The sequence below is a fragment of the Pagrus pagrus genome, assembly GCF_965226575.1.
Source record: "Pagrus pagrus genome assembly, chromosome: 12".
Taxonomy (NCBI): Eukaryota; Metazoa; Chordata; class Actinopteri; order Spariformes; family Sparidae; genus Pagrus; species Pagrus pagrus.
In genome coordinates, this window is record NC_140196.1 from 6,743,808 (window position 1) to 6,760,001 (window position 16,194).

A 16,194-nucleotide genomic window follows, 5' to 3' on the forward strand; every position below is an offset into this window, starting at 1 on the left:
GGATGCAACGGACGTGTGATTGGCACGCGGGTCGCCCAAATATGTTTCATCATCGCCCTTTAGGGCAGTCTCACTGTGCCTACGGCTTGCCTGCACTTTAGTTTAGCTCTGGATCCGTGCCGTGCTCCGAAAAATGTCAGTGTGTGTGTGTGTGAGAGAGAAGGAGAGGAAAAACGAGATGGGAGTTCAAGCTCAGTGATGCCAAACATGGTTAATATTGTAACAAAGCTTCTCTCGAGGTGGATTGTGTTTGACCATGTCTGTCAAATCCATGGCCGAAAAACAAAACAAAACAAAAAAAAACCCCACCAGATTGTGGGGTGACCTTGCTGTGAATTACTCCCTGAAAAAAAAATTACACTCATTTTGCAGTATTAAAGGTGCACTATCTAGTTTTGGAGAAGAGATTCAAACTCAGTAATAATAATAATAATAAAAAGTCTTCCTTATCTGAACAAAACAAGCTGTTCTCGGAGGAAAATATAATATATAAACAAAGTAAAACAGTAAGAAATTGTGTTGTCCTTTAAGGTCAGTTTGTTTATTCATTTTATTCAGTTGTGAAAACTAAGAGTTTGTTTATTTAGTTTGTTTAGCCATAAAAAAAATTTTTTTTAAATCAGTCAATGAATATCTTTCTCTTCACAGTGCACCGTCACATAAACACATTCACAATGCCATCTTTGTTCGTTTTTAGTTTAGTCTCAATTTAAGGGAGAAAATATCTTAACTGTAGTAAATAACTAACCCTATGTGTATAATCATATGTCTTGCAGTATCAGCTATTATCATGTTTTTATGTCCAGTGTGAGATAGCAACCAACTGAACACCCCTCGTCTCACCCTCTCCAATGGTGACAGCTAAAAAAACACGAGAAACGTAAAAGGCCCTCTCTAGAACCAGGGTTTGGTTTGTCTTTCCTAGGCCTCTGTAGAAACATGGCAGACTCTGTGGAAGAGGACAGTGTTGTATATAGAAATATATATAAAAATATAAAAATATAGAGAAGGCTCATTCTAAGGTAACAAAAATACAACAATTCTCAGTTAGAAAATGTGACTATGAACACTATCTTTCATTTCGGTCAATAGATCCCTCCAAATCCTACACACTGGACCTTTTAAAGGAATAGATCCCCTAAAAATATTTATATCTAGCACGGCAGCTTATATGTATGATAGGCCTATGTGAAATCTTGCCATATATAATGACATATTCACAATTTGTCCAATAGTTTTGGCCTAGTTTTAGTTTAAAGGTGCATTGTGTAAGAATTTGCCACCTCAAATTCATAATCAAAACAAATCGGGAGGAACCTCTCACCAAAGTAACCACTAACTGCTGCTTACTGTAGCGGCCCATAGGTAGTTAGCTCAGTTAGACGTGCAGCTAGCGGCTAGCTAGCTTCAAACTTGCACCCTGGGGACCAGGAGAGTGTTTGTGTTAACACTGCTAGCAGAGGGGCTTGGGACTTTGATGGGCCCAGGCCTAGCCAGTTAGCATGCTAACTTCAGTAGATATCTCTGGAACACAATACATAGACATCATAACGTCACAACTGCTATGTGACTCACATTCTGTTGACAATTTTTCTACAAAAAATCCTACATAAAGCCCCTTTAATGTTGAGCAAGAGGAGAGAAAAAAACCCAAAGCAGTAGCATGCAGAGTTCAAACTATGTGAATGCATGAGTGAGCTTTTATCTGTATGTAGCAGAGGGAAAGAAAGTGGTCGAAAACAAGTAATGGTGCAGCTACTTCCTTTTGTCAAACCAGAATCTAAAGACTTGAGTTCACAGCATGACCCAGTATCTAACTCTCGAGAAGGGCCTGGCCTGGCTGCTGTTTTTCATGAGCTCTACCTTGGTGGTTATGTAAACAAGGCTCCAGTTAATGTGAGTTTGTTTTTGAGACTTTCTAAAGAAAACCTCAACTGGTTTGAGGGGAAAAAACCTAAATACCATCTGTTGCTGGCCTTTACGAGAAAACTCTGCCATCCACTTTTGTGGTTCGCAAACACACACACACACACACGCACACACACACACACACACACACACACACACACACACACACACACACACACACACACACACACACACACACACAAGATCTCAGCATGCATTGCACACATGCAACTCCACCACAAACCTGTGTGCTATTATTAACAAGATGACTAAAGTCTGGTTGTCATGTCCTTTAAGAACTTAATAAAAGTCTAAAAATCTACAGGCACAGTCAGTGCATGCTGTGCATTGTTAAAGGCAGTTTCAGTTAAATACAACTCAGCTCTACATTTTTGTTACAAGGAGCATCCAGTCAGTGTGAGCAGATCAACCTCATTATGACAAAACTGGTCTCATGTCACAGATTCACTAGCGGCGCTCCTGCAGTACACCTGGGTAAAGAAGGCGAATGTATTTGCCATGGAAGTGATCGTATCACAGCTCTACACGAAAACATCAAACAATGTTTGGTTTGTTGCCTTTTTAAAAAGTAGGACGAAAGGCATGGAGGCAACACAACATCAAGGTTGTACGATAAGGCGCACAAAAAAAAAAAAGTCTATATTTAGAGTGGAACTCTATTTTTCTAACCCCCCAAAGTGTGTACCCTGCTCTCCACCCCCTCTTTCCTGGGCTCTCTTCTTCTTCTTCTTCTAGACGAGCACTATATGTATAGCTTTGTAAATGGGTTACCCCCATGCAGCCACCCACGCATCAGGTACAGTATGAAAACCTGGGGCATCCTGTTATGACTTCTGGTTTCCTGTTTCCTGTGAAAAATACAGCCCCCCTCTCTCACACAAACACTCATGAACTCCACCGCTCATCTCACACCAAACAGACCAGGCCTGGGATCAGCTGCTGCAACGCCACATTCTACATCTATTGGTCCGAGTGTTTGTGCATACGATCCTGGCTTAACCTTCGTGCTGTTAATGATATGGTCTCTTTTTTAGATTATTCCTAATATTCCTCTTTCTGACATGGCTGTGGTCAGTGTTCAGCCCCGTGAAATATACTGCATCACTGTGACAGAGTCGTTATGCTATAAGGTGACAAGAACAGATGTTTTCCCCCCATTCTTGCCAACGTTTAATTTGTTTTTATTCCTTGTATACATATCCTCATTTCACATGCCAAGGAGGAAGATGTACAAGTGTCGAGGGACCACTGAAACAGCAATAACAGCAGTGTGTGCTCACGTGTGAACTGTAGGCCCCCTCCGTCTGACAAAAAAAAATATGAAAATAACACAGTTTGTGACGCGCAGCATGCCGCCGCCACACACACACACGGAAACCTGCCAGTATACCTGAGCATCTCTCACAACAGGGGTCAGCCACATCACTCTTAATGAGCAGAAATCTCTCTACCTTCCTGCGGTGGCTCTAGCCTGCCATGCTGAATGCTCAGTGACGGTGTGCACGGTTAATTGTCTTGGCACAAACTCATAGCCCTGTTTTTCTTCTCTTTTATGCTGCGCTCAAACAGAATTTTAACATGCTGGCTTTTGTGCCTTTTTCATGCGATTGTTGTTTTTTAAATATCAGCTCTGGATGGGCGTTGTCATCTAATGCCCGTCTATCGTTCAGTGATGTCTTCTGTTCAATACCTCCTTTACATTCTACCGACCACTCACGCACTTTTGCATGTTTTTTGCAAAAAAAAGCACAATGCCACCCTGTTCTTTTTCCTAATTTTTAGCTCATCATCCCCTCCTCCTTTCTTGCAGATTTGAATTCATTAGCAATCAAAGAGCCACTGACAAACGCCCAATCTTAATTACCCTCTCATTTGCATATTTGCATATTAATGACTGCAGACTTTGCTGTTTTTCTGCTGCAGCAGTCCCCCTCCCATCAACATTGCTCAGACTTTGCCTCCCCACATGCTGCAACACTACGTCTTTCTCCGAGCTCAAGGCCTCACACTTTTCAGCCTGAAGTTGACAGACAGTCAAGGGAGGACATTTCATTATCACTCCACACATGAGCCAAACAGATGAATCATTGTGCTTGTAATCTACAGGGAGGACTCGAGTGTTTCACCAGGGGCTTTAATTCAACGCACTGCTCTCGCTTTTAGTCAGTATACGCATGAGTTCAGTTGTTCGCAGCAGTATGTACACAATACACCCACAGCACAAAGTACATTTTGATATTTCTGTTTGGTAGCATGCTTTAGTTTGTATTTGTACCATAAGTCCATAAGTGCATTGCAGGTGTTATACTCCCCCCTTCTGGTGAAATGAGACAGTTAAGTGATATTTTGGCAAATAAAGACATCATGTTCCAGTGTTAAAATACATACAGTAAACTGACAATCATGACTTTATAAAGACATACCTCCTCATGATTTCATCATAAAAAAATATCTATATCTTGAGACAGTAACTGAAAAGATGATTTACAGTAATGAAACCAAACATAAAGGAGTGAAATGCCCTAATCCTGCCTCAACACAGGATGCACTCCCATTGCAAAACCCTGTATTGTTCACATAACAGCGAATACAAAGAAATAACAGTACTCAGTGAGTCGCAATGCAGCTTTCCCAAGACACAAAGCAGTCTTGTTCCAGCAGGTACCGTCCAGGGATTTCCACTGTAGCTAATCTGAAGCTGATGGTACCAGAACAAGCTGCTTTAAATTAATATCATACAGAGGGAGCAGTGAGTGCATTTAAGGTTGCAACTTTTTTATTATTTTTGGCTTTGACATGAGGGTCATGCTAAAATGTTTTGAACATTGTGCTTCACCTCAAGACATCTCAAAATTTGTAGAAATCAGTCAACAGAATGCATCCCCTCCCAAAACAAAAAAACAAACAAAAAAAACTTTCCTCAACTCAATCATCTCTTGCTAACAGACGAACATAATCCAACCTGTTAACTAAAATAAACTTATTCTAACATTTCTCAATGTGCTTGCATAACACATAAAAAAGAAAGTATGCACGTATCTGCCTGTACACATGTACAGTTGCTTAACCATGATTGTAATAACTGGGATTGACACTCGTGCTGTAAGCTTCCGAACACCTCTGAGAAATTCAGACAACAAAACTGAAAGACAGAATCGAAAGACGTGTTATTAAATTCCACACCTATTGTATATTTTCATTTTCTTTTTAAGGGATTTGTTTCCAGGTTTAATACAGTAATGTGTAGTCTGTATGACAGCAGGATGATAGGTCAGGCCGAACAAAAGCCTAATGGCTTTTAAAATACGCATTTATAATTGTATCCCAATGTAGCAGCCATCTTGAACTGAACTTAAAGGGGCATTATGGAGTTTTGGAGAAGAAATTCAAACTCAGAATTTTAACATTTACAATATTAATGAGGTAATAATTCAAACACAGAAATATTCTTTTTTCCCATAACTGAATAAACAAGCTGTTCTCAGAGGAATATAAGGTCCCAGAACACTGTTTGAAGCTAGAACGGTGGCAGGGTCCGCCACATATACACAAAGTAAAACAGTATGAAATTGTTTTGTCCTTTAAGGTCAGATTGTTTATTCAGTTATGAAAATGAAGAGTTTGTTTATTTAGTTTGTTTTGGCATAAAAAAAAAAAAATCATTTAATGAAGATCTTTCTCTCTGAATAAAATGTCTTCCCCAAAACTGCATAGTGCACCTTTAACACAAATTAGGTGATGACCAAAGTTCTCCACATTTCCAACAAACATTCAGAAATTGATTTAAGAGGCTAAATGTATTAGCTACCAGAATCCCCGTGGACTGACTTTACACAAAAGGTGCAAACTGAAGATACAGTATCTTTACTAGCATGTGATCCTGTTTTACATGTCAGTAGAGTGCCTTTGTTAGATGGAGACTTCAGAGGTTCACCTGAGGGTGGATGTGGCAAACAAGGTGTGTATGTTTAGGCAGCAGCTTCTCCATGTTTTTACATGTACATACTGTGTGTGTGTGTGTGTGTGTGTGTGTGTGTGTGTGTGTGTGTAAAGAGCGTGTGTTCAGTCTGCAGCGCGTGTGGGAGTTCTAGGTTGGTTCATCCCCATGGTTTTACAAAGCCAGCCGGCGAAGTCTACCTCCTCCACCTCAGACCGCTTGATGTACGTGTGGCTCTGCAAACAAAACATTAAAAAACTAAATCATTTATATGAACAACTTCACATTATGTATGAGTATACTGTAACTCAGTGTGACAGATTGAAGTGACTAAAGATTTTGGTTCAGCTGAAGATTTTCTACAAAAACTATTTTTGTGGTCTCGACCTTCAACCTGTCAGATATTTCATGTGTTTCTAGTGCAAATAGGCCCAAAGAGAATAGTGTGAGCTGAACTTAAGCCGTAGTCCAAGTGCAGACACTCACCGTCAACATTTTCAAGTCAGCCCTGTCTGCTGGATTTTTGATGAGACTGGAAAAAACGGAACAAGGAGGAGTCACAAAACACTGGATTACATAATTATGATAACTTCTGAGAGTTAAGTACACACAACAAATATTATATGTGTGTGAAAAGGATAATGGAGTAAAATGTCATCTCACCACTTCGTTACAAAGTCCTGAAAATCAGAGGTGAAGATGCCATGTGGTAGTTTGGGAGGGGGCTAAAAAAGAGAGGAAAGTTTAATGAGCATCTGATCATAGCAGGGAAGGTTCAGCTTCCTGATTTTGCAAGGATGACACTAAATACTGAATGTTGTTGTTCTTTGGACAACTTCTTAAGATTCCTACCTCGTTTACTATGTAGTCAAGAAGTTCAAAGATGGCCATTGCGGGTCCGTGACCTGGAAAAGGAGCCAAGGTTAATGTGTTTTATATTAAATATTTCAGGCAAGACTGTTAAATACACACTCCTTCTATCAGCTTAAACTGAGGAGCTGCAACAGATTCCTGCACATGGAAGATTGTTCTTATTTTGCCATAAATTATATCACAACGGCAGATTTATACATTTGCACGTACAATGTATGATACTATATATTTGTATGCTTTTACTTTCACAATGTTCAACCAACAGGAAAAGATGAATCAAAACCTAAAATTAAATAAAATCTGTCTCAGAGGAATCTCGAACAACAACCACTACTTACATTAGATTGCATTATAACTCATGCTGCAACCTAGAGTGTCTTGAATACAAAAGTTGACAGATCACAAAATGTTGAACTGTGTGTTGCTCACCGCTAACAGGTCTACCTGTTGATCTGGGTCTGGGTGAGGTGCTGTGTGCCTCTCTCTCACTACCATCCAAGATGGGACGTCCAAATATGGCCTCCAGTTCTTTGGCGTCTGGGGGAGGGATGGGGAAGCGTCCGATTGACAGCTCTACCAGGGACAAGCCCATACTCCACACATCTGACTGCACAGAATAGTGGGTTCCCTGCAGTCTCTCAGGCTGCACAGCAAACATAAACAACAACCAGCTATTAACAGAAAATTCATTGTTTTATGTTTACATTGAGGCACTGGTTGAAGTTAGGTTGGATAATAATTTAATGGAGATTTGAGGTCTATACGATACAATGAAGAATGGGAGGGCCAACTTACTGACATATAGGACCTTGTACCAACAAAGGAATTGGCCATAGAGTCTATGAGCTGCCCGCTCACACCGAAGTCACACAACTTGATCTCCCCACGTGAGTTCACCAGTATGTTTGAAGGCTTCACATCTGGGGGTCAAAAGGATATCCTGAAAACATCTGTAACAACATGCTGTCAAAATGAGCTCTCTTTACCAAACCACTGTACTCACTACAGCCCTTAAACTATCATAAAGGGTAACACGTGCATGAAAACGTTAATTCACATGTTTTTGTTGCTGCGGAGCATTAGGGCACACAGATGAAACTCCACTTGTGAAATACGAGAATCAGGATTGAACAAGTACCTCTATGCATGATTTGGTGCTTTTCTCTGAGATAGGCAAGGCCTCTCAAAACCTGTTTCAAAAAGATGAGGAAATTACACAAGACAATAACTGTATTGACTTGTCAGAAACAAGCATGAAATACATCCCGGCCCATGCTATCCACTGTTTAGTTTGAGCTCATGACAGTCAAGATCTTTAAGCCTTGATGAAACTGTTTCATCTAAACAGAACAATTTAAACAAACCATTGTATCATTAATGCCAATAATAATAATAATAATAATAATAATAATAATAATAATATGATATCACATGCAGTATATAAGAGAAATATACACTTACAGCAATGCTGACTTTGCCCAGAATGTCTTCTGGGATCCTCTTGGCTTCTTTTAAAACCTGATCCAAAGATCCACCATCCTGCAAAATAAAATGACACAACAATGACTACAACATGTCATAATATAGACTGCTAAAAGCATATCCAAGATCGTGTTTTCCCTTGATTGCAATGTGCACCGAGTACATTTACTAAAGGAGTACAGTGGTTCACTACTGTGATCCACCTTATTCCTCAGCCCCCATGATACCTTGCGTGAAATTTGAGACGCTATTCCTCCTCCATTGCTTAACCCACTTAGCTAATGCTTTGAAAGTATTTTTACCATGTAATCCAAAACAAGGTAATTTAAATTTACAAGAAATAAATTGGCAGATGCTGTTCAACATTCTTTACTTCAGAAAAAACAAAACAAAACTACATTATGCTGCTGCGTATAGAAAGGCCAAAGAAGATAATTTCCTTAATACAGTTACTACCTTAACTGGTCCCCAACACACATTCAGTCTGCCTTCTTTAATTTTCTCACCATGTGCTCCATACAGATGCTGATCTCTCCGTCGCTGTAAAATGCTCCATAGAAGCCCACGATGTAGGGAGAGTTACACTCGTGCAGCACCTGAAGCTCCCGGATTATCTGGTTTCTGATGGCAGGTTTAATTTCAAGATGAATGAGCTGAAGAGAAAAGAACATTTTTTTGTGATACCACCAATAGGCAGAGGATCAACATGTTGAAATCCCACTTTGATCACATTAATCTCATTCATCTAACTAAGTGCATCTGTAGCTGACCTTTCTGGCCATGATAATTCCTGAAGGTTTGTGGCACTCCTTATTGACAACTCCTCCGTTGCCTGCGCCCAGCTCACAGATGCGATGAAAGTCATCGTCTCTCATCTCGCCCACCTTGGCCTTCTGGGTCAGGAAGGCTTCTAACCTCTTCTTCTGTTGTTCATCCAGGTCCAACTCCTCCAGTATTCTCTTAAGTGCTTCTAAATTGGCCCTGAGAATATGGACACAGAACAGGAATAGAGCATCTACCAGATGACACAAATGGCCGACATATTTACCGTTTAAACGGCATAATGAGGATATTGACGTGGTTCATGGATGAACTTACTCAGATGCAACATCAGAGTTGGTGGAGGTGGATAGCCCATCGCCAGAAGGAGCAATATTTAAGGGCATCGGTCTCTTTTTAGGAGCCATGCTGACTTGTGAGTAAACTATGAGCTTTGTGATACTTTTCTCTGAGCTACAATGATTACTCACTAAGCTTAACACCTCTCCACTAGAAGGTTTCTGACTGGGAACTGACTGACAAGGCACAATAATGTTATGTGTAGTTTTGTTTCCTTAGCCAATATTCTGAGGTTAAATAGCAAACTATCTTGTAGATGCTATCTGGATTAACATTAAAGATCGATTAACCTCACGTTTCCTGTCAGTTAACCCGAGTTTGTTAGCTGTCTGTTATAAGGTATAGTTAGCACAGTTTGGGTTGATCAGGGCCCAGACTCTGCTTAAACGACCCCTCTGTGATTCACAACTCAATGAGCAAAACTGCAAATTAGCAAAAACAAAAAAAGAGTGGGGCTGTGTGACGCTAACGTTAGCTAGATGGCTAATGTAAAGTTACCGTTAGCCAACTAGATTAGTTGTTTGAACAGCTGAGACGTAACGGTGTATAAACTGGTTAGCACGATAACTGGCAATACCGTCACTGCACTAACGTGAAATAAGTGACTTGTAAATTCACATACGCTGAACTAACCAACTAACTAACTAACTAACTACAACGTAACGGCAAACAGAATGTTTTCAAAACCAGAGCCATCACTAGCAACACTTCACGTTAGCTAGCTAGCTAACTTCATCTGCCTACTGTTGCCTGTCGGTAGCCGTTACCACATATAACGCTAGCTGACTTTACAAACACTTCCGGTGCTGTTGCCCTCCCAGTTGTTCAAGCTACAAGCACCAGCCGAATAAGGCTGCAGTGGCTGTTAGTTTATCCTTGCCACGTCTTTCCGATGGCACTGGCAGGTGTGTGGTTGCTGCAGACGGACACCGGGTCCCAGAACTAAATCAGCAGCAGCAGCGGCAGAGGTGGGGCAGTACAGGGGCCCAGCAACACTCGTACGCTCGCGATATTTCCAGTGTTGACAGTCAGCTGTGAACGGGATTATGTAATGACCCTTGACACCCCACTTTCATGACATGCCCATTGGTCAACCAGTGTTGGTATGCTATAATAATAATAATAATAATAATAATAATGATAATATCTGTGTCAATTATTTTTTGTTTATTCAGCAATATATTTTTATGAATTATCCAATTCACAACAAAAGTTATCTCATCTTCTCATTTCAAGTGGAGGAGGTCTAGACCATACTCTTTATTCATTTTTTATTTTTTTAAGGGACCCAACATTTTCCTCCATGAGCAAACACGTGGCATTAGTGGCAAGAATAAACAGCCCATTTGAAATATCATTCTAGCCATTATCATTCATGTACACTGGTCAAAACAATCACATTTTACAATATTAAGAAATCCTTTAAATAACCCTTCATCATCCCCCATGGCCTAACCTAAGGCCTAAGGTTTTTCATACATACTGGTAACAAACAGGATCAAAAACATTCAGTACAACAATAAAAGTGTGTCTTTATCACAGTTAGAAATCTTTTCAAGTTGACATAAATGTAAATAATAAAGATAAGCTCTGAGGCTCTCTCTCCTAAACAACATTAATGTCTTGCCAACTCATCAGAAGACACAGAAACACAGTTTATGTGTTTTAAAAGCTTTGTCTTTTGATCGAAAGACTCTTGCTGTCTGATGTTCTGTCAGCAGGGGGCGCTCTTGTTCCTTCTTTACAGTCTTCAGTTGTGTCTGACTGGGCAGCAGCTACTTTCTTTGGACAGCAGCAGAAGCAGCTTCAAGATACAAAGAGACACAGAGAGAGATGAAAGAGAGAGAGACGAACTGTTGAAATGCACATTATCACAAACAAAGAGATAAAGCTGTCATGCAATTAACTCTACAACATGTTTGCCTCTCTGCTGTACAGATTTCTGATCAACACTATTTGTTTGTCAGTGAAAATGCAGCTCCAGACCTGCTCTTCATGCAGTAACAGTAGTAATAAAGTCACAAGATTTTGTTGTCTCAGTTTGTTGTCTAATACTTAGAAGACTTTTACTTCCATTGTGTTCGTCAACACGTTCACACACAGTGACGTACCTTCTGATGGGTTTAGCCTGGCTGATGAGGTCAGGAAGTTTGCAGTTTCTGGTGTCTGGCAGCAACATGCTCACAGCAGCAGCCATGAGGCAGACTGTACCAAAAATAATGTACGGCAGGACCTTGCTGTACACACCTGCAAACAGAATGAAGGCCACTTTAAATAGACTTGACACTGATCTGTTCATTTCAATGGGTTCATCACCTTTAATACATTAGTTAGGCAAAACCTATTAACTTGTGCTTATTACAAGGACCTTCATATGAAATATTGTCAAAAACACTTGCCTATGTAGATCACGTACGGACACATGATGGCACCTATGAATGCAGCTGTGGTGGTGATCCCTAAGCCCATGTTCCTGACCACAGTGGGCATCAGCTCAGTGAAGAACACAAAGAGGAAGATGTAAGCACCAGTTGAGCCCATCCTTCCCACCAAGGCGAACACCTGGAGCATGACAGGCATGTCTGAGAAAAACAAATGTGATAGTTAAACAAGGCATGGACAATTGTACAAAATCACTGTGTCTTCTTCTCCTTTCAGATATTCCTGATTCACTCAGTGTTGTACTGATTCAGACCTTCAGGAACCAGCTGGATGATCAAGAGCATGATGCCACAGAGGATCAACATGCAGAAGAGGAGAGTGGGTCGAGGTGCACGGTTGACCAGCAGCCCAGTGGCTGCATAAACTGCAATGTCAATGGTTGCTGAAATGAAGCAGTTGAGGTAGACGTTTCCATTCAGGTTACTGGTGTTGAGAGAGAGACCATAATAGACCATGGCGGTAGACATCCTGCAGAAATACAGAATCAACACTGCATGAAGAGGGAAGACAGTGTGCTGAAGTAATATTTTGATCATAAATAATTTTTTAAAGGTGCGATATTGTTCCCAATGTTACTATAAAATGTATTTATTCAAGTCACTTTGAAGAAGCTGCAGTTGATATTTTATGTGGTTTAATTATTGAAAGAGCAAAGTCGACTAACAGCCGACAACAAATAAATCAAAGTTATTAAAGGGTAACTTTGGTATCTTTAACCTGGACCCTGTTTTCATTTCTTGTGTCTAGGTGACTAATGGGGACAACATTTTTTGAAACTGGTCCACTATTGAACAAGACTGCTGCAGCCAGCAGCTGTGACATGGGCTGCAACTTCTGCAATGTAATTCCTGCAGGAAATATTTTACCGTCAAAGTACGTCCACTTAAACTTCTTCATTTGGCCACTGACTGTCATGGTTTGAGTTATTTCCTGTTTTATTTTGAAGTTCTCTCCTCTCCTTCCACCCATTTCCTGTTCACCTGGGTGTTACAGTATATTTAGGAAATCTACCAACAGAGAAAATAAACACATTACCATATGAAAACACCTAGAATTGTAATATTCCTCATGTTGGGGGTGCGTATCAGGTCCATATAAGTGTGCGTTCTCTCTCCTTCACCTTTATCTCTCTGTATTTGACAAATATGAAAAGAAACAGAAGAGTCACACCTGGTTATCACAGATTGGGCCATATTTTATACTGCAGCTCAACAGCTTCCACAGCATGAGGAGTGAAAATGGAATAAATACCATTAGCTCCAAGCACTGGTCAACCCTGAATATAACCTCAGGCACGGGGACTCTGTTGATTTTGGCAGCATTACGTATGACGAGTTCAGCCTCCTCAACCCGACCTTTCTGCAAGAGCCAACGTGGAGACTCAGGAAGGACCCTGAAGAGAAGAGAGAGAGAGAGAGAGAGAGAGAGAGAGAGAGAGAGAGAGAGAGAGAGAGAGAGAGAGGAGTTCATTTAAAATGAAAAAATGTGCATTTTACAACATAGGTGCTGAACAAACACATTAGCAAGCCATTTGAAAAAAGTTAAAAGCTTCAAGGGGATATATTTGCATCTGTTAATGCATGTACTGTAACATTTCATACAATCAGAAATCGAAACATGTAAACTTTGCAGAGAATATGAACAAAGTGTGTGGACTGAGATCAGTGTCTGAGTCTAAAGAGAAGCATAAACAGGGGGAAAGCAGACAGACACTCATTAACACTGAGAACTGGTCTAAACCAGCCCAGTCTGGTTGTCTTGGTTCAGGCACAGAGGTACATTCTTATTATTATCCAGCTCTGCAATGACCTGCAGTCAACTTACATATCTGCATCTGCAGTTGAGTCACAAACTGACCTGAGTAGAAATTCTCCATCACCTTTGAATTGAATATGACTGAATTTTTTGGTTTTGACAAACTGATTTCATGTGTTTAAGATTAAGATTAAGATGCTCCTTTATTGATCTCCCTTGGGAGAAGTCCATAGGTAACACAGCAGTAGAAAGGGAAATAAATAGCAGCACAAGAGTAAGTCTCAAACAAGACAGACAATAATAGAGAGATGTTGGAAAGAATAAAATAACAGAATAAAAAATATAATAAACTATTAGAATAAAGGTAAACATAATATATACAGTAACTGTCCTTGTATGTACATGCGTGTGCAATATATAATCTGATCGCTGATGGTATGAAAGAGCCCCCCAAGCGCTTTGAGGCACGTGGTTGGATGAGTCTGTGGCTGAACGTGCTCTTGAGTTGCCTCAGCTCGGCGTAGAGAGGGTGAGAGGGATTGTCCATTATAGCTTCCAACTTTCCTCTCATCCTCCTCTCTGTCACCGCCTCCACGCTGTCCAGTTTCCCCACCACAGAGCTGGCTTTCCTCACCACAGTGTGCTGAGGGTGAATTGAGGAGTCTCACAGCCTAAAGGAAGAAGCTGAACGATAGATAGATAGATAGATAGATAGATAGATAGATAGATAGATAGATAGATAGCCCCTTTCATCCGATCACTTACCACCACATTGGAATATATATCAATCCGGGGATGGCAGAAGCTACCAGCAGCATCCTCCAGCCTCGTATGAAGTATGCAAAGAGCGGCAACAAGGCGTAGCCAATGCCGAAACATACACCTTGGGCTAGCAGACCGAATTTTATCCTGGCAGACTGGCCCAACATCTCAGACCCTGATGAAGAAGAGGACCACAAGCATGGCATTAAGATGAGGGAGAACATGAACGTATAGATAAAACTGCCTGCAGCCATATTGGGTTCACTGGTTCAGGAAGATGTTGGAGTTGAGATAGAGGTAGGGACTCTTTTGAGACCAATAGAAGTGGATGTGCTGCCTGTCTCACCCAGTATGAGTGATGTGCCATAGTTGGAGACCTGGCCAAGTCCTTTTAGACAGTTCAGTACACAGAACATGACCCAACTGACGGAGGCGGCCTGGATTAAGGCAGTGACTGACTGTAAGATCATAGTGAAAAAAAACACTGGCTTTCTGCCAAACCTACAAGGTGATGCACAGAAACATGACATTAACAGACCATGGGTGATCTTTAAGTACACATCCTCACACTGATAACATTTGGCTTTTGTTATGTGATCAGTCAGTTCTTCTCTTCTTTGTCTTTCTGTCAATCCTGCAGATTTTCTTACTGTTGTTTGATTTGGCTGCTAGAACAACAGATGTCAGTGAACACCATTATTTATGAGTAAAACAACAAGTCAAAATATATTAACAAAATCAGAGCTGAAACAATACATCAATTAATTAGTTGATAAACAGAAAATTCTTCAGCGACTTCAGTGGTTTTAAAAATGTATGAGTTAGAGCAAAAAGGGTAAGTTTGATTATGATTTGATTTGATGATAAACTGAAGGGTTAAGTGCTCCTTTATGTGTTAATGAGATGATCCTTCTTCAGTCACAAAGCTCAAAACAGGCAGTTTTTCTGACACCATTAAAAGCTGATTTTAAAAAAATCATAATCTACATATATGTGGTTCTCACAGGACAGCAACACTGCAAACATGATGTCATAGAGTATGATGTGTTACTAGATTGAACCCCACAGTATAAAAAGCACATTTATATCTGCAGCATAAATAGGTAGTGATGTTAATTCAATTATGATGAACATTTTCCTTTGTCAGAATGAGTACTTGTACTTTTGATACCTGGAGTGAATTTCACTGATAATGCTTTCATACTTTCACACAAGATGGTTTTCAATTAAAGACTTTTCACACTGTGGTATCGACACTTCTACTTAAGGATCTGCACACATCCTCCACCACTGCTTACCGGTCTGAGAACGGACCGCTGATGAAGGATCCAATCATGACTCCTACAAAGTATAAGGAGGTGGAAAAAGGGACCTTCCATGCATGTTCACACACCAGATCCCACTGTGATTACCAGGAGAGAAGACCGTCATTCAGGTGACAGCCGGACAACTTCCACAGAAATCTGACATTAAAGTGAAATCTGAATGAAACTAAAGTCAAAGAAGGGAGAGTTTCACCTCAGACACAATAGTGGAGCTGTATATCTCAGTGCTGAACACCCATCCATCCACACATTGCTCTGTGTCATTGCTGAGTCCAGCTGTCTCCGTCCAGCTTCCGTTCAGTTTGTACCGGGAACAGCTGTCAGGTCCAATCCAGCTGCGCTGCTCCACATCTGTGCCGTTGCGCGTGGAGTTGATGGACACTTTGCAGTGATACTCTGGTGTACCCGAAACGAAAACCACGATCACTCCCATGTATCCACTCGGAATTGCAGCTAAACTGAGCAGAACAATTATTAAAATTTGAAAAAGTCCGTAGTCGCCCAGAAAAGACGTAAGTTCATCGAAGTCTTTTACTTTTGCATCCGACATGATGACTGACTGCTGGTGCG

General features: G+C 40.7%; 2 protein-coding genes across 3 annotated transcripts; both read right to left on the reverse strand.

The window, feature by feature from the left end:
* Positions 1 to 4,687: 4,687 nt before the first annotated feature.
* map2k2b (mitogen-activated protein kinase kinase 2b) lies at positions 4,688 to 10,341 on the reverse strand. Of its 2 annotated transcripts, none has more exons than XM_084369343.1 (11): positions 9,320 to 10,341; positions 8,992 to 9,202; positions 8,728 to 8,874; positions 8,201 to 8,278; positions 7,878 to 7,929; positions 7,535 to 7,659; positions 7,184 to 7,382; positions 6,719 to 6,771; positions 6,530 to 6,591; positions 6,353 to 6,398; positions 4,688 to 6,102 (listed from the first exon to the last, which is right to left on the reverse strand). In XM_084369343.1, the coding sequence occupies exons 1-11, from the start codon at positions 9,406 to 9,408 to the stop codon at positions 5,992 to 5,994; spliced, it is 1,173 nt and encodes a 390-aa protein (XP_084225469.1). In that variant the 5' UTR covers positions 9,409 to 10,341; the 3' UTR covers positions 4,688 to 5,991. The 2 variants fall into 2 exon arrangements, with proteins under 2 accessions (XP_084225469.1, XP_084225468.1); XM_084369342.1 differs by having other exon boundaries at positions 7,169 to 7,382.
* Positions 10,342 to 10,488: 147 nt separating this feature from the next.
* LOC311266794 (solute carrier family 22 member 4-like) lies at positions 10,489 to 16,174 on the reverse strand (the record flags this gene model as incomplete). Its single annotated transcript, XM_084369340.1, has 10 exons — positions 10,489 to 11,144; positions 11,452 to 11,587; positions 11,740 to 11,922; positions 12,036 to 12,250; positions 12,818 to 12,912; positions 13,034 to 13,175; positions 14,303 to 14,474; positions 14,646 to 14,800; positions 15,598 to 15,701; positions 15,818 to 16,174. 10 exons carry the CDS (start codon positions 16,172 to 16,174, stop codon positions 11,006 to 11,008), a joined length of 1,698 nt encoding a protein of 565 aa, XP_084225466.1. The 3' UTR covers positions 10,489 to 11,005.
* Positions 16,175 to 16,194: the final 20 nt, after the last annotated feature.